Source organism: Coregonus lavaretus (genome assembly GCF_964263955.1).
Source record: "Coregonus lavaretus genome assembly, contig: SUPER_35_unloc_3, whole genome shotgun sequence".
NCBI lineage: Eukaryota > Metazoa > Chordata > Actinopteri > Salmoniformes > Salmonidae > Coregonus > Coregonus lavaretus.
In genome coordinates, this window is record NW_028167179.1 from 1551844 (window position 1) to 1570912 (window position 19069).

General features: G+C 41.1%; 1 protein-coding gene across 1 annotated transcript; it reads left to right on the forward strand.

Moving 5' to 3' along the window:
- The first annotated feature begins 15693 nt into the window (after positions 1–15693).
- Positions 15694–18696, forward strand: LOC311110335 (uncharacterized protein). Its single transcript, XM_084188880.1, has 3 exons — positions 15694–16201; positions 16806–16936; positions 17135–18696. Exons 1-3 carry the CDS (start codon positions 15919–15921, stop codon positions 18233–18235), a joined length of 1515 nt encoding a protein of 504 aa, XP_084045006.1. The 5' UTR covers positions 15694–15918; the 3' UTR covers positions 18236–18696.
- Positions 18697–19069: the final 373 nt, after the last annotated feature.

The following is a 19069-nucleotide window of genomic DNA, read 5'->3' on the forward strand; positions in this document are numbered from 1 at the left end:
GAGAAGACTGGGCGGCGATCTTGGATTCCCAGAACCAGGCCGGTGCAGCCAGGGGCCCGGGGGACAACATCACCGAACAGGCAAGGACCAGAGGCGACATAGTGGAGGTCAGTAGATGGGACAGCATCCTCAACTCTGGGCTGGGAAAAAACACTGTTAACCAGAAACAGTCAGTCAAACACAAAACAACATCCGATCTTAGTTAGGAATGGGCATTTGAAATGATTTCACTATTCAAATAATATCATGATATTTTTTTGAATATGTGGATAGCCGAAAAAATGTGTTTTAAAGAAAACATCTATATTTTTTTAACTTAAAAGGAGACTTGCCAGTTCGCTGCGCTCTGCTTGTTTCGCAGAAGGGTGAGGGAGGGGCGAGAGAGGAGCAGGGGCCTGTGTGTGTGACATTCTATGTGTCTGGCATGGAGAGAGAGAGAGAGAGAGAGAGAGAGAGAGAGAAAATAGCCAAACAGACTCGCGCTGGTTAGACAAACTTGTTGCTGACATAGGTTATCTATCATACCATCTGGTAGTGCCTATCTTGACTGCATCAAATCGTTTGTATAAAAGCTAGCTAGCTGCAGCAGTCAGCTAAGTTAGCTAAGCAGCAAGGCCAATTGAAGCTATTTTGCTGCGCTCCCTGTACTTGTCTACAACTCTATTCATATGAAACAACAGCCTACCTGTTGGATGATCAGTGTAGCCTACTCCTCATTTAGCCATATTAATTATGTAATTTTTATTCCATTTTGCATTGATTAGAAATCTCCCACTTCACTTGCTACACATGGAGCCTCAGAATGTAGCGCCGCTTTGATTTATGACAATAACAACAAGCTACACCTGTGAAACTTGTGTGTGGTCTACCGGTGTGTCTTTTTTATAGGGGCGCACTCATAAAAAAACGTATATACAGTACAAGTCAAAAGTTTGGACACACCTACTCATTCAAGGGTTTTTCTTTATTTTTACTATTTCCTACATTGTAGAATAATAGTGAAGACATCAGAACTATGAAATCACACATATGTAGTAACCAAAAAGTGTTGTACAAATCAAAATAGAGATTCTTCAAATAGCCACCCTTTGCCTTGATGACTGCTTTTCACACTCTTGGCATTGTCTCAACCAGCTTCACCTGGAATGCTTTTCCAACAGTCTTGAAGGAGTTCCCACATTTGCTGAGCACTTGTTGGCTGCTTTTCCTTCACTCTACCGTCCGACTCATCCCAAACCATCTCAATTGGGTTGAGGTCGGGGGATTGTGGAGGCCAGGTCATCTGATGCAGCACTCCATCACTCTCCTTCTTGGTAAAATAGCCCTTACACAGCCTGGAGGTGTATTGGGTCATTGTCCTGTTAAAAAACAAATGATAGTCCCACTAAGCCCAAACCAGATGGGATGGCGTATCGCTGCAGAATGCTGTGGTAGCCATGTTGGTTAAGTGTGCCTTGAATTCTAAATAAATCACAGACATTGTCACCAGCAAAGCATCCCCACACCATAACACATTTTTACATTTACATTTTAGTCATTTAGCAGACGCTCTTATCCAGAGCGACTTACAGTTAGTGAGTGCACACATTATTATAAAAAAAAATCATACTGGCCCCCCTGTGGGAATCGAACCCACAACCCTGGCGTTGCAAACGCCATGCTCTACCAACTGAGCTACATCCCTGCCGGCCATTCCCTCCCCTACCCTGGGCCAATTGTGCGCCGCCCCATGGGTCTCCCGGTCGCGGCCGGCTACGACAGAGCCTGGATTCGAACCAGAATCTCTAGTGGCACAGCTAGCACTGCGATGCAGTGCCTTAGACCACTGCGCCACTCGGGAGGCCACCTCCTCCTCCATGCTTTACGGTGGGAACTACACATGCAGAGATCATTCGTTTACCCACACCGCATCTCACAAAGACACAGCGTTTAGAACCAAAAATCTCCAATTTGGACTCCAGACCAAAGGACACATTTCCACCGGTCTAATGTCCTTTGCTCGTGTTTCTTGGCCCAAGCAGGTCTCTTCTTATTATTGGTGTCCTTTAGTAGTGGTTTCTTTGCAGGAATTCGACCATGAAGGCCTGATTCACACAGTCCCCTCTGAACAGTTGATGTTGAGATGTGTCTGTGGCTTGAACTATGTGAAGCATTTATTTGGGCTGCAATTTCTGAGGCTGGTAACTCTAATGAACTTATCCTCTGCAGCAGAGTAAACTCTGGGTCTTCCATTCCTGTGGCGGTCCTCATGAGAGCCAGTTTCACTGACCTTGACTGACCTTCATGTCTTAAAGTAATGATGGACTGCCGTTTCTCTTTGCTTATTTGAGCTGTTCTTGCCATAATATGGACTTGTTTTTTTTACCAAATAGGGCTATCTTCTGTATACCTCCCTACCTTGTCACAATGTAAAAAATAGTAAAAATAAAGAAAAACCCTTGAATGAGTAGGTGTGTCCAAACTTTTGACTGGTAGTGTATATTTTTTATGTAATGGTCTATCATTGTAGGCTATGTAGCAATATCACGTAAATAATTGTATTTCATTTTAGATAAAGCCTTTTTATTGTTAAAATAGACCTAGATTTTTTCTCTCTCAAAAATGAATACTTTCCCAAGTAATCGAATATTCTAATATTCTAATAACGTGCCCATCCCTAATCTTAGTCTCCATGACAACAGACTGGCTGACACCAGGGCAAGGTGTAGATTTGGTCTGCGGGGACGGGGATGTGTCCGTATGTGGCTGGAGAGAATGGACACAGACTCCGTCCTAGATTCAGAGAGACTGATGGCGCCTCAGGTTAACCCCCTAACAACTGAAGTGGGGTCGCCAATATTTGTTTTTAAATGAATTTTTTGTATTCGTTTTTTGGACAAAAAATGGAGAGTACAGTTTATTGTATGGGACAATATACAAACATTTTTGAGAAAGATAATTTGAAAAATACAATTTTAATGAGTAAATGTATTTATTGGTTTCTTTTCATTTTGTTAAGAGATGAAAATGTAATGAATTTCAAGTTATTTGTTGATGTAAAAATTGAAATATACTGATTTTAAGGTTGTGTCATTATATTTGGGGTGGGGTGGGGTCACGAGAGATTATTGCGAAAAAATTCCTTCAGCCTGCCTTCTATAGGATCTATCAACTGGAATATGGACCCTGCGACAACACAGACACTCCCTGGCCTTCATCCTCCTCACACTCTCCTAATGTTAAACCAGACCTTAGACAATGCCAGTTCCTCAACACTAAATGGCTACACAAGCCCATTGACAAATGACAGTAGTACAAACGGAATCAGTAAAGGAGGCGGCATAAAAGAGAAGCGCTTCCCGTGTTTGTTCTGTGAGAAAGATTTCATTTTCCCCAAACAGGTGGAGATCCACCAGAGGATCAAATCAAATCAAATGTTATTTGCCACATGCACCAAATACAACAGGTGTAGACATTACAGTGAAATGCTTACTTACAAGCCCTTAACCAACAATGCAGTTTTAAAGAAAAAAATAGATAAATAAAAAATAGCAAATGATTAAAGAGCAGCAGTAAAATAAAATAACAGTAGGAGGCTATATAATTTATATATATATACAGTGGGGAGAACAAGTATTTGATACACTGCCGATTTACAGTGGGGGAAAAAAGTATTTAGTCAGCCACCAATTGTGCAAGTTCTCCCACTTAAAAAGATGAGAGAGGCCTGTAATTTTCGTCAACTATGACAGACAAATAAAAAATAAAAATCCAGAAAATCACATTGTAGGATTTTTAATAAATTTATTTGCAAATTATGGTGGAAAATAAGTATTTGGTCACCTACAAACAAGCAAGATTTCTGGCTCTCACAGACCTGTAACTTCTTCTTTAAGAGGCTCCTCTGTCCTCCACTCGTTCCCTGTATTAATGGCACCTGTTTGAACTTGTTATCAGTATAAAAGACACCTGTCCACAACCTCAAACAGTCACACTCCAAACTCCACTATGGCCAAGACCAAAGAGCTGTCAAAGGACACCAGAAACAAAATTGTAGACCTGCACCAGGCTGGGAAGACTGAATCTGCAATAGGTAAGCAGCTTGGTTTGAAGAAATCAACTGTGGGAGCAATTATTAGGAAATGGAAGACAGCCGGAATTCTTACTGGTTGGTAGGTGATCAAATACTTATGTCATGCAATAAAATGCAAATTAATTACTTAAAAATCATACAATGTGATTTTCTGGATTTTTGTTTTAGATTCCGTCTCTCACATTTGAAGTGTACCTATGATAAAAATTACAGACCTCTACATGCTTTGTAAGTAGGAAAACCTGCAAAATCGGCATTGTATCAAATACTTGTTCTCCCCACTGTATATATACAGTTGAAGTCGGAAGTTTACATACACTTAGGTTGGAGTCATTAAAACTTGTTTTTCAACCACTCCACAAATGTCTTGTTAACAAACTATAGTTTTGTCAAGTCTGTTAGGACATCTACTTTGTGCATGACACAAGTAATATTTCCAACAATTGTTTACAGACAGATAATTTCACTTATAATTCACTGTATCACAATTCCAGTGGGTCAGAAGTTTACATACACTAAGTTGACTGTGCCTTTAAACAGCTTGGAAAATTCCAGAAAATGATGTCATGGCTTTAGAAGCTTCTGATAGGCTAATTGACATAATTTGAGTCAATTGGAGGTGTACCTGTGGATGTATTTCAAGGCCTACCTTCAAACTCTGTGCCTCTTTGCTTCACATCATGGGAAAATAAAAACAAATCAGCCAAGACCTCAGGAAAAAAATGGTAGACCTCCACAAGTCTGGTTCATCCTTGGGAGCAATTTCCAAACGCCTGAAGGTACCATGTTCATCTGTACAAACAAAAGTATGCAAGTATAAACACCATTGGACCACGCAGCCGTCATACCGCTCAGGAAGGAGACGCGTTCTGTCTCCTAGAGATTAACGTACTTTGGTGCGAGAAGTGCAAATCAATCCCAGAACAACAGCAAAGGACCTTGAGAAGATGCTGGAGGAAACAGGTACAAAAGTATCTATATCCACAGTAAAACGAGTCCTATATCGACATAACCTGAAAGGCCGCTCAGCAAGGAAGAAGCCACTGCTCCAAAACTGGCATAGATAAGCTAGACTACAGTTTGCAACTGCACATGGGGACAAAGATCGTACTTTTTGGAAAAATGTCCTCTGGTCTGATGAAACAAAAATAGAACTGTTTGGCCAGAATTACCATCGTTATGTTTGGAGGAAAAAGGGGGTTAATTGCAAGCCAGAGAACACCATCCCAACCGTGAAACACGGGGGTGGCAGCATCATGCTGTGGGGGTGCTTTGCTGCAGGAGGGACTGGCGCACTTCACAAAATAGATGGCATCATTACGAAGGAAAATTATGTGGATATATTGAAGCAACATCTCAAGACATCAGTCAGGATGTTAAAGCTTGGTCGTAAATGGGTCTTCCAAATGGACAATAACCCCAAGCACACTTCCAAAGTTGTGGCAAAATGGCTTAAGGACAACAAAGTCAAGGTATTGGAGTGGCCATCACAAAGCCCTGACCTCAATCCTATAGAAAATTAGTGGGCAGAACTAAAAAAGCGTGTGCGAGCAAGGAGGCCTACAAACCTGACTCAGTTACATCAGCTCTGTCATGAGGAATGGGCCATAATTCACCCAACTTATTGTGGGAAGCTTGTGGAAGGCTACCCAAAACATTTGACCCAAGTTAAACAATTTAAAGGCAACGCTACCAAATACTAATTGAGTGTATGTAAACTTCTGACCCAGTTGGAATGTGATGAAACAAATAAAAGCTGAAATAAATCATTCTCTCTACTATTATTCTGACATTTCACATTCTTAAAATAAAGTGGTGATCCTAACTGACATAAGACAGGGAATTTTTACTGGGCTTAAATGTCAGGAATTGTGAAAAACTGAGTTGAAATGTATTTGGCTAAGGTGTATGTGAACTTCCGACTTCAACTGTATATATATATACATAAATTGTTCGGCTGCCATCTGTGCTGGGACAGTTTCTGACTCGTCCAACCTGAAGAGGTACCAGAGGGTCTTACAGCTGCCACCAGTGTGAGAAGAGGTTCTCCCACCAGCACCAACTGAAGATGCACCTGAAGGTCCACAAGTGAGAGAGGCCCTTCGCCTGTATGCACTGCAGGAAGAGGTTCTCAGAGAGGAGCTACCTCAGGATACACCAGCAGAAAATGCACACAGTCCATGTATAGAGTATAGTGGCATGTAATGTAGTAGTAATTAGTTTGTTTGTAGTTCATTCTGTTGGTTTTGGATATATAGAGTGGATGTGTCATAATACCCATAGAACCTAGTGGTCAAACAGGGAAATGGTTCCAATCTTTTTTCCACCATTAATTTTTCCCATAGGGGATTTTAGAAACACTTAAAATAAGGGCTGTGTTTCATGTAGGCTTACCCTGGTGTGACATTTTGATAACCATGTAAATCTATGTATGTAGTAGGGAACTGGATGAGGTGAACTGAGGAAAACATGGTGTGATGTGATGGTGTCTGTAAAATTGCTTCGTCCTTTTGTTTGATGCTGGTGTTTTATAATGAGGAAATGATAGTGCCTTAATTCATGTTTACTTGACATAAAGTAGTCAAGCTGTGTGTAATGTAATGTTGAACCTTTTCCAAAGTATTCCAAAATTCATTTTATCAAAGTGAGGGTATCAGATTTACAGAAAATATAGTGTTACCATAGTGTGAAATTATTCTACTTGTCACATGTATCGTTTCATGTAATAAAAGTACTGTACTTCACGTTATGTGAGTGTATGACAATTTTGTTGAAATTAAATACAGAAAGTCAGCACAGAGTAAATATTGTATCATTGCAGGGGCTGAGTTTCCCTTATCTCAGTCGAACCAAAACATACTTCATTCTTGAATCAACACATATGGACATTTTTTTTATGATTAACGCCAATTGCTCCTTATTATTAGGTACATTAATCCAGTGTTAGAGATGGGCTTGACTGTGGTTAACATTTTATAATATCATGTCATGTTTTGTGTGTACAGCAAAGAGTTTCTTATATAAACCTCTCTTCTGTACAATTTGTGTTTACAGTCTGCAGTCCATGAGGACCTGCTGATAACCGGTGTTGCTGGCGGGCGAGACTGGACCTCTGAGGTGGCTGGTCACAAACCTTGGCTCCGGATCAGGAGCCTGGATCAGGAGCCGTCGCTTTTCATTTCCGAGTCAGAAACAGAACCGAACCGTGAGGGACAGAGACTCCACCACAACCATCACACAGAACACATCCAGTGGACAGGTGGACTAAACAACCTGAGTCCTACTGGTCTTCAGATAGACAGAGGCTCCAGTCAGGGCTCCAGTCAGCAGCCCAGACTCTTCTCTTCACAGTCTCAGTGCAGGGATGAAGCAGAGCCTGGGGCTGATAGAGATAGACCCTCCTGTTCCTATGATACAAACACCACAGTATCCATGATGAACAGAGCAGGTCACCCTGGGCTTCAGCCTTCAGAGAGAGTGGTGGGAGACATCTCCGGTGGGAGTTTAACAGGAAGTCTGTCTTCTCCTTCAGGATCTTGTTTAATGCCTGGTGAATGGGTTCATAGAAGGCCTGGACCTGGGTCAAGCCTTCCTCAGTTACCTCATGGTTACCCCACCAATACAGACCGGGTCAGGATGGGCGTTCACCACAAGAGGTACCTAGCCTATAACACAGCACACAATCTAAACAACACCCAAACAATGGCTAGAGGTCAAGGAGGGACCTCAAAGACTAACCACCTGAGGGTGGTGGCTCCTGCTTCTACCTCGTCTGGTGTCATTGGGTTACAACGTGGGAGGCCGAGCAATAGGACGGACGCCGACAAGCCGTACAGCTGCCCCACATGTGGGAAGCGCTTCGCTAGGGCAGACTATTTGAGGGAGCACCAGACCGTTCACACCAAGGAGAGGCCCTTCAAGTGCAAACTGTGTTACAAGAGCTTCTCTTTCCTGACTAACCTTATCAGACATAGGAGTGTCCACAACCGGGAGAAATCTTAGCAGTGTGGCTCGAGATGTACGCAGGGGACGTCTGGGAACTATTCTTAAGTTGACATATTATAGTTGTGAAGTGTTTTGGGGTAAGAGGGTAATTATCCACATACCCTTCATTAACCCTTTGTTAACTTGTCATTTGAAACATGCTTGTGTAAATACCTGTTTTTAGGGAGACCTAGGCCAAACAAAGACAGTTTAATATTTACCTTACTGAGGTGATGTAGATTGAATAAAGTAATTCTATACTTTTCTTCTGTATTCTTGCTAACACACTGTTCTTTCTAAACATGTCTGCCCTCAGCTTGAAAGATACTGATCATGGGAGATTTGATGTGTAATGTAATAAACAGTACCATAATTCAAAGAACAGCGTGCAGACCTTTTTCATTTAAGCACACCCTTTCAGCTATGACGCCAACCAATAAGATCCTTTCTCTTTATTGTAGAACAATTTCCACGTTAGTGTTTTTATTGTTGTTATTTAGACATTTATTAAAATCCTGGAGCTCAAAATATGACTAATTTAACTGCACATCATCACATACTTACTGCAGAAGTATTTTATTCGCATTGGAGACAGAACTTGGTTGATAGATGTTATCTGGATAACGCTAGCTAGCTGCTAACAACAGCTAACTGTATGGTTTTTCACAAAAAACGATGTATGTAGTAGGGAACTGGATGAGGTGAACTGAGGAAAACATGGTGTGATGTGATGGTGTCTGTAAAATTGCTTCACTGATGAAAAGTGACAACCTTGTCCTGTTGTTTGATGCTGGTGTTTTATAATGAGGAAATGATAGTGCCTTAATTCATGTTTACTTGACATAAAGTAGTCAAGCTGTGTGTAATGTAATGTTGAACCTTTTCCAAAGTATTCCAAAATTCATTTTATCAAAGTGAGGGTATCAGATTTACAGAAAATATAGTGTTACCATAGTGTGAAATTATTCTACTTGTCACATGTATCGTTTCATGTAATAAAAGTACTGTACTTCACATTATGTGAGTGTATGACAATTTTGTTGAAATTAAATACAGAAAGTCAGCACAGAGTAAATATTGTATCATTGCAGGGGCTGAGTTTCCCTTATCTCAGTCTAACCAAAACATACTTCAAAATATGACTAATTTAACTGCACATCATCACATACTTACTGCAGAAGTATTTTATTCGCATTGGAGACAGAACTTGGTTGATAGATGTTATCTGGATAACGCTAGCTAGCTGCTAACAACAGCTAACTGTATGGTTTTTCACAATCAAATAGCCTCCATCATGGAGGTGCTAGCAAATGCAGCAGTGGCAGACATCTGTAAACTCGTAGACGACGACTATGCAGTGTTTCGTTTGGAAATGTCTCAAACACAGAAAGAAAACAGGGCATTGCGGAGGAAAATACAGCTACTGGAACTGAAGGTGGCACGGGAGCGCGCAGAGAGGACAATGCGAGAGCGTAGTGTCAAGATCCTCGACAGATACAGAGGCATGTCAAGAGGTACAAATTGCAGTATACCGTTGAGCATTGACAGAAGCTAACCTAACCACCTCTTTCCCCCCAATCACTCTCTCAGGTGAAGGACATCTCACTGGAGGCCACAGGAGCTTTGTGAAGCCAGCGGGACACAAAACATGGAGAGATGGCCAACCAATCACTGTTGTGCTGGGGTCAAGCTGGAGAGGTCAAGGACCCGACTCAGCATCACGGTGGTCAGTGGAACGCTGCTCCCCGTCCTCAAATCAGAGACAGACACACAGGCTTTAACAGGGCTGGGGCGACTGAGCTGTCCTCCTTTTCCCCACTCAGAGTATTTACTTTACGGTAACCCAGCCCGAGGACGGTTCTGTCCAATCCAATAGTTGCAGTAGACTAACATCAAAATGTGGCCATGGATGTGTTACTCATTTTAAGGTTGAATAAATACTGTTACATTAGTTTGTAAGATAGCCTTAACTTAAGGCTATTTACTGTATTACAAAAATATTATTGAGTTGTGCTTGGTTGACATCGCAACCAAATAACATTTAAAGGATATCTAATTGGATAGTTTCATCTGAGCCATTGCCTTAATCCTATTCTTTACCTTTTATTTTTGGTTTAGTTAAAATGTGTTAACTTGTCGACAAGTTAATAGGCTATTTACTGTATTGCAAAAGTCATTTTGAATTGTGTTTGGTTGTCAACAAATTCCAGTTTGTCTACAAATTAATACTTTTTTTTGTTGGATTCACATCTCGATCTCAACCAAGAATCAAAGTTAAAAAATAAGACTAAATCAAATAAAACCTTATTTAAAGTGCATTTGAAGTTTGATTTGATTTAGTCCTGTTATTTAACTTAGATTTTTGGTTGAGATGGAGACGTGAATCCAACATATCAATTATTAATTTGTAGACAAACTGGAATTAAAGCCAGACTAAGTCAGAGGTTCAGATGGAACTATCCAAGCAGAAGATCTCCTTCAATTGTTGATATTTGGTTGCGTTGACAACCAAACACAATTCAATATCCAGTTTGACTAGAAATTAATAATTGATATGTTGGATTCACTTCCCCATCTCAAACAAAAATCAAAGTTAAAGAATAGGACTAAATCTGATCAAAATGTAAATGCACTTTAAATAAAGTTTGATTTGATTTAGTCCTATTCTTTAACTTAGATTTTGATTTCCTTGCCGTTTTTGTGTGCCTATTCTTGTCTTTGAGGCTGCATAGCCGGCTAGCTACTATCTTAAAACTCACTGACAACTTTTTGAGGGGCAAGAAGCAGGAGTGGACTGGGCCAGGCAGGACTGGTTCTGAGTCAGGCAGGACTGGTTCTGAGTCAGGCAGGACTGGTTCTAAGTCAGGCAGGACTGGTTCTGGGCCAGGCAGGACTGGTTCTGAGTCAGGCAGGACTGGTTCTGAGTCAGGCAGGACTGGTTCTGGGCCAGGCAGGACTGGTTCTGAGTCAGGCAGGACTGGTTCTGAGTCAGGCAGCTAGTTGGTCCTGGCAGCAGGAAAGAAAAAAGACAACATGAAGATACATCCAACGTACTGTATAGTGCAGTGGCACATACTTAAAAGGACTTCAGTTTGTGCTTAACAATCCAATCTACTGTTATTTTTTGCATAGCCCCACAATATGTGATAAGGTTTACAGAGAAAGTACACAAACACAAAAAAGTATACTGTTTTTGTTTTAAAGTAAGGTGATCTCCTTATGTCATAATTACTTAACACTAACTTTCCTCGTTAGCTTATCGAATACGTCCCTTTGGGACTTAAAATCGGAGCGCAACTGCTGTTTAGATGGGCCGTATAACTGTTTTTTCCCCAAGAAAATCTGCAATCCAAATAAACCTATCCCAGCCACCATATTATTTTTGGAAGCCCAATTGATTCTGAATTCGGGCATTTTAAATGTATTGTTATGCTCAAACCTCTTGATGTAAGGACTAAGGCAGGGGTGTCAAACTCAAATCCTGGAGGGGCGAGTGTCTGTTTATTAGTTTGGAACTCTCTCACCTGGTTTTCTAAGACTTAATTGAACACGAATTCAAAGGTAATAACCCAGTAGACACGCGGCTCTCCTGAAAATGAGTTTGACACCCCTGGACAAATGTGTTGGACTGAATGTCCCAGGGAATCCCAGCCTGGCTACCCATCAAATTTGCTTTTATAGGATATTATGCAGTTATACTGTAGATATAATTATGGTAGACTGATGATATGCAGACATAATAAATTACCAGGAGTAGGGTGGATTTCACCAGAATGTCACCTTGGGGAATATCACATCAAGGACAAATAACACCTTATCCAGGTTTGCCAGCCTGGGGTGAGCACCACCCAAGATGGCTCTAGGTCCGATGGGTCCTGTCTGGTGTGTGTCCTGTCTGGTGTGTGTCCATGACCTATGAATGTAGACACAGAGAATGTGGTTGCAGAGCATAAATACAGTCATTACAGGACACCACTACAGGCACCTTCCTGATGCCAATTAATCATTTGATCAAAAAATTAACTTTCCATCATTCACACTATAAAAATAGATACTTGATAAGAATAGACTATCCAATAACATAGCTTAGGCTACATTTTATTGCATAATATGCCTTTTTTTAGGGAAGGAGGTGAGAGACAAATATTTTAAGATAGGCCTAAAATTACTTTGTTTCTTTGTTCTCTGGCATGGCCTGCCAGTAGTTTGCCACCTGGATCTTGACTGGTATATATATATATATTTTTTTTTTTGGTGGGTAGATCAGCTTAATATTGCAGATAGATTGTAACTAAATTTAATTTTCTGCATCACTTCCAATCCCCCATGTTTTATATATATATATACACATTTTGCAGAAAAACAGCCCCAAAGCATGATGTTTCCACCCCCATGCTTCACAGTAGGTATGGTGTTCCCTCACGACGCCAGGACAGCGGAGTCACTCACCACCTTCCGGAGACATTTGAAACCCCACCTCTTTAAGGAACACCTGGGATAGGATAAAGTAATCCTTCTACCCCCCCCCCCCCCCCCCCCCTCCCCAAAAAAATTAAAATAAAAAATAAATAAAAAACAAATAAAATAAAAATAAAACATTTCATTGTAAAGTGGTTATCCCACTGGCTATAAGGTGAATGCACCAATTTGTAAGTCGCTCTGGATAAGAGCGTCTGCTAAATGATGTAAATGTAAATGTAAATGTAAATGTGTTCTTTGGATGCAACTCAGCATTCTTTGTCCTCCAAACACGACGAGTTGAGTTTTTACCAAAAAGTTCTATTTTGGTTTCATCTGACCATATGACATTCTCCCAATCCTCTTTTGGATCATCCAAATGCACTCTAGCAAACTTCAGATGGGCCTGGACATGTACTGGCTTAAGCAGGGGGACACGTCTGGCACTGCAGGATTTGAGTCCCTGGCGGCGTAGTGTGTTACTGATGGTAGGCTTTGTTACTTTGGTCCCAGCTCTCTGCAGGTCATTCACTAGGTCCCCCTGTGTGGTTCTGGGATTTTTGCTCACCGTTCTTGTGATCATTTTGACCCACGGGGTGAGATCTTGCGTGGAGCCCCAGATCGAGGGAGATTATCAGTGGTCTTGTATGTCTTCCATTTCCTAATAATTGCTCCCACAGTTGATTTCTTCAAACCAAGCTGCTTACCTATTGCAGATTCAGTCTTCCCAGCCTGGTGCAGGTCTACAATTTTGTTTCTGGTGTCCTTTGACAGCTCTTTGGTCTTGGCCATAGTGGAGTTTGGAGTGTGACTGTTTGAGGTTGTGGACAGGTGTCTTTTATACTGATAACAAGTTCAAACAGGTGCCATTAATACAGGTAACGAGTGGAGGACAGAGGAGCCTCTTAAAGAAGAAGTTACAGGTCTGTGAGAGCCAGAAATCTTGCTTGTTTGTAGGTGACCAAATACTTATTTTCCACCATAATTTGCAAATAAATTCATTAAAAATCCTACAATGTGATTTTCTTTTCTCAATTTGTCTGTCATAGTTGACGTGTACCTATGATGAAAATTACAGGCCTCTCATCTTTTTAAGTGGGAGAACTTGCACAATTGGTGGCTGACTAAATACTTTTTTCCCCCACTGTACATACACATACATTCATACATACACACACACATACATATATACATACATACATACATACACATACACATACATATACACACATACACATATATACACATACATATCCCTTAAAAAAGTATATATATTCCCCTTTATTACTTTCCAACCCCACCACCCTTTCCCTACTTGACTGGTACTTTTGCCTCCCTCTCCCTTGTCACTGCATTGGTGTGGGCAAGGCACTGCATTTTCTGAGGTGGAAGAGACAGGCAGTGACACCTGAGGTGGTTGATCTCTTCTTCCAATGGGGTAGTCTCCAATTGGCATTGATAGATAGTTTGTCCAATGGGCAGACTTTAAAGGGGCAATCAGCAGTTGCTACATCCATTTTTGGATTATAAATTAATTATATGTATCCATTGATTCTTGAAGAATATAAATGATAAATGCCTCATGAGCTTTTAGTTCAATTGTCGCACCCCATCAGAACCCAAAATGCAAGCTTGTTTTACTCCAACGTTTGTAAACAAAGAAAATGTTAACAAACACTATCGCCTCAAAACATGGTTAAAACTATAATTTTGATAACATGGATGGTCGGTCCTTGCATCCATAGCTATGTCTATGAATTTGAGTGTTTACATTTCTCCAGGCCCATCTCTCAACTTTTCACCGTACTAGGGGCGGGGAAACCACTTTGTTTATTGTTTCTACTGCTGATTGCCATGTCTTGGAATGATGGAAACATAAATGTCAAAGTGGCATTAATATAATAACTTAAATACTTTTAAATGCCTGCCATGCTAGACATGACATTAATTCAGAGTTAGCAATTACCATTAGGTAAATTACCTATTATTACTTTACAAGTGTACAGACATCTTGTAATTTTGTTGACATTCTAGAAGGGATCAGATTAACACATCATAGCCAGATAAGTACTTTACACCACTGGTTACTATAATGTATCTAAGTAAAAATACTTTAAAGTACTACTTAAGTAGTTATTTTTGGTATCTGTAGTTTACTATTTATATTTTTTGACAACATTTACTTCACTACATTCCTAAAGAAAATAATGTACTTTTTACTCCATACATTTTCCCTGACACCCAAAAGTACTCGTTACATGGTGAATGCTTAGCAGGACAGGAAAATGGTCCAATTTACGCACTTATCAAAAGAAAATCCCTGGTCATCCCTACTGCCTCTGATCTGGCAGACTCACTAAATACAAATACATCATTTGTAAATTATGTATTGAGTGTTGGAGTGTACCCCTGGCTATTTGTACATTTTAAAAACAAGAAAATTGTGCCTTCTGCTTTACTTAATATAAGGAATTTGAAATGATTTATACTTTTCCTTTTGATACTTAAGTATATTTTAGCAATTACATTTACTTTTTATCCTTAAGTATATTTAGAACCAAACACTTTTAGACTTTTACTCAAGTTGTATTTTACTGGGTGACTTTCACTTTTACTTGAGTAACTTTCTTTTAAAGGTATCTATACCTTTACTCAAGTATGACAATTGGGTACTTTTTCCACCACTGATAGTAACTAGCTACCTTACTGAGTAGTTGTCTTCACTTTCTTCCAGTGGTAGACTACCGCTCTATCTGTCAAAGTCGCCAGCTTTTTATTGATTTCATGAAGTGCAACGCAGCATACCAACGTCAATGATGCAATTTTAGCTCTATTTTTGTAACTGAAAATAAGCAATTCTACTCGTAACCATATCTAATTCGTTAGCTAGCTTGCTTAGTGTACATGTAGCGTGGCATTTAGTTTGCTATCTGTCAGTCAATCGTAATAGATGGATGGACACCGCAATAAGCAGACTGCTTCACCTCGAACGCGGCGGTGAAACGGATGCTGAGAGCCCATTGGCTATCGAGCGGCCAATAGCGTGGGTCTTGACGCTTGGGCTCGCCAACCAAGGAATATTTCGGTTCGCTACCGTAATTCAAAGACTAGCGCATTCCTTTTTAATTTAACAACACCCTTTGAGCTATGACGCCAACCAATAAGATCCCTTTCTCGTCAGTGTAACCGGAAGTCAACAGCGACCAAGAACAATTTCCACGTTAGCATTTTTATTTTTGTTATTTAGACGTTTACTAACACCCTGGAACTCAAAATATGACTAATTGAACTGCACAGAATCACACACTTACACCGTGTAGTATTTAATTTGCGTTGGAGACAGGGCTTGGTTGATACATGTTATCTAGGTAACGCTAGTAAACAAGCTGTGAACATTAGCCAACATGGCTAACTGTGTGGTTTTTCACACTCAAATAGCCTCCATAATGGAGGTGCTAGCGAATGCAGCCGTGGCAGATATCTGTAAACTCGTAGACGACGACTATGCAGTGTTTCGTTTGGAAATAACTCAAAGCCAAAAAGAAAACAGGACATTGCGGAGGAAACTACAGCTACTGGAACTGAAGGTGGCACGGGAGCGCGCAGATAGAACAACGCGAGAACGCGTCCTTGCTAGTCGTCCCAGTGGTGTCAAGATTCTCGACCGATACAGAGGAATGGCAAGAGGTACATTTTTAAAAACGAAGAGGCTGCAGGGCCTGTCGCCCGTTCCACGCTGCACATGTGTGACTTTAGATGTCTTAACCACATATGGTTAACCAGAATTGGGTCTTGGTCAGTTTTTGGGATAGTATACAATAATTCCCCAGATTGCTTGGCTATTTTGCACAATGACAAAATATCACATTCTAACCAGATTCTTGATTTACGGAATTTCCTATTATTTACTAATTGAAAACAATATGCTGCTTGGAACATAGTCAATCACTCTATGAATAGTATATCAAGAAGTTATGCAAAGTTTACCTTACATCCTTAGACCCAGAGTGGCACAGTGGTCTAAGGCACTGCATCTCAGTGCTAGAGGACCCCCTGGTTCGATTCCAGGCTGTATCACAACTGGCCGTGATTGGGAGTCCCATAGGGCGGCGCACAATTGGCCCAGCGTCGTCCGGGTTTGGCCGGTGTAGGCCGTCATTGTAAATAATAATTTGTTCTAGATAGATAAAATAAATTCTAGACAGTGTCAAAACTGTAAATAGTGTACAATATAGCGTTGAGCATTGACAGTAGCTAACCTAACCACCTCTTTTCCCAAAAAAACTCTCAGGTGAAGGACATCTCACTGGAGGGTACAGGAGCTTTGTGAAGCCAGCGGTAAACAATTCATGGAGAGATGACCAACCAATCACTGTTAATGAGGGGAGTGGAACCTCAACCCAGCACGTTATCGTGATAGAGGTTAGTGTAATAGTATTACAACAAAATGACAGTGCATCAAATGTGGCCAGTTTATTTCAGAAAGGCTCCCCTCGGCTTTTCACTTGCTTGCATGTACATCCTCACTTATCTGCTATAGGGAAGCTTGTGAGACTTCCCTACGACATTGTTATGTTATCCTACTCATGTACCGGTAATAACCTCCTCTCTTCTTGTCAGCCTGCAGATGCAGAGGCTGCAGGTCCTGGGGTCAAGCTGGAGAGGTCTGAAGGAGAGGAGGACCCACGACACAGCAGAAACATCCAGATTGGAGCGCCCCCTGTAGCCACGGAGGACCTCCCTACCACCACCCGAGTGCCGCCCAGGATCCGACGCAGCATCACAGAGGACAGTGGAACGCCAAACGCCGTCCTCAAGTCAGAGACTTTAACTGTAACACAAAGGCTTTTACACACAGGATCTGACCACAGGTCAGACCCAGAGATACTGGGGCTGGGGGGACTGGGCTGTCGTTCTGGTCCCGGCCCCGGCTCAGAGTATTTACTTTTCAGTAACCCAAGGACGGTTCTGTCCCATCAGGACTCAGGTGACGCATTACAGACTGGCAATGATCCATCTTGTTCTTACACTGCAGAGACAGGTATGATACCTGGTGACATGCCTGTGGGCTTAGATACGCAGACTAATCCAATGAGAGGGGACTGGAACCAGTACAGTAGTAGTGTATACTCTGAAGGGTGCCTAGATAAGAAAGGAGAGGGTCTGGTCATAGATGAAGTGACTGTGAAAGTGGAGGGCGACGCTCCTCTGACATGGAATGAAGAGGACACTCATTTAGGAGAAGGACACTCGCAGGGCAACAGCAGTGACTACTTAGACTACAGGGAAAGTTTAGAGACAAATCTAAATGTCGCAACCAACTCCTCTTTACACCCAGTGTCCATGTCGATGGCACCTTCCGATTCACAAGGCCTTTTCGATCAGGTATTGAACTCAAACGACCAAAGGTCCAAGGCTCGGGAAGGGGGAGCAAAAACAGGCGGTAAAGACAAGCGGTTCCTCTGCATGTTCTGTAACAAAGGCTTCAGCTGCCCCCAGAAGGTGGAGATCCACCAGAGGGTCCACACAGGGGAAAAACCCTACAGCTGTACCCAGTGTCACATGCGCTTCGCCCATGCTGGCAACCTGAAGAGGCACCAGAGGGTCCACACAGGAGAGAAACCCTACAGCTGCCCCCAGTGTGAGAAGAGGTTCTCCCACCAGCACCATCTGAAGATGCACCTGAAGGTCCACACGGGAGAGAGGCCATTCAAAGAGTAACTACCTTAGCAGCAGAAAAACCATTCCACTCTAAAACATAGAGAGTAACCATTCCACTTGATAGCTTCTGACTTTGACATCAAACCCTGCATTAAAGACAAAGATGAATGTTATCAACAGAAAAGATCCACAGATGCATTTGGAATAATGAGAGGAACAGATTTCAGTGTTTAATATTACTGCGTAGAATATTGCATCCAGACATTGTGTGACATATACAGTATAATGCATATATGTCTAAAAAGTCTGTTACATATTGTGTTTGTACTGTGTAGGCTATATGATGTTCACAAATGCCTATTTCATTACTTCCATTCAATGACTTAATTTTTTGCCCAAGACACTTTTAATGAGAATATTAATGCAGTTTATCAAGTTCATGCAGATTTATGAGTATGTGTGGTTTTCATATGGTGAATTTAAAACGTGTTTATGTTTAATCAATAAAACATTTGACTTTGTTCTCATTATTTGAGACTCCCTTTAATATACAGCGCCTTCGGACAGTATTCAGACCCCTTGACATTTTCCACATTTTGTCTAAAAATCATCATCAATCTACACACAATACCCCATAATGACAAAGGAAAAACAGGTCTTTAGAACAATTGTTTTAAAATAAAAAATAACTGGAAATATCACATTTACATAAGTATTCAGACCCTTTCCTCAGTACTTTGTTGAAGCACCTTTGGCAGTGATTACAGCCATTTTATATTTATTGAACATTTAAAACATACAATCTACTTGCAGTGAAGCCGCTCAACATCTACATCACATAAGTCATCTAACAGACTCCTATCCAGAGTGACCCACAGAATCAACCAGGGTCAA

What these genes read in the sequence shown, in the direction of transcription:
- LOC311110335 (XM_084188880.1), top strand. Translation starts at nt 15,919, where the DNA reads ATGGCTAACTGTGTGGTTTTTCACACTCAAATAGCCTCCATAATGGAG. An exon ending in ATACAGAGGAATGGCAAGAG is followed by an intron (nt 16,202 to 16,805) that starts GTACATTTTTAA and finishes AAAAACTCTCAG; the next exon opens with GTGAAGGACATCTCACTGGA. An exon ending in AGCACGTTATCGTGATAGAG is followed by an intron (nt 16,937 to 17,134) that starts GTTAGTGTAATA and finishes TCTTCTTGTCAG; the next exon opens with CCTGCAGATGCAGAGGCTGC.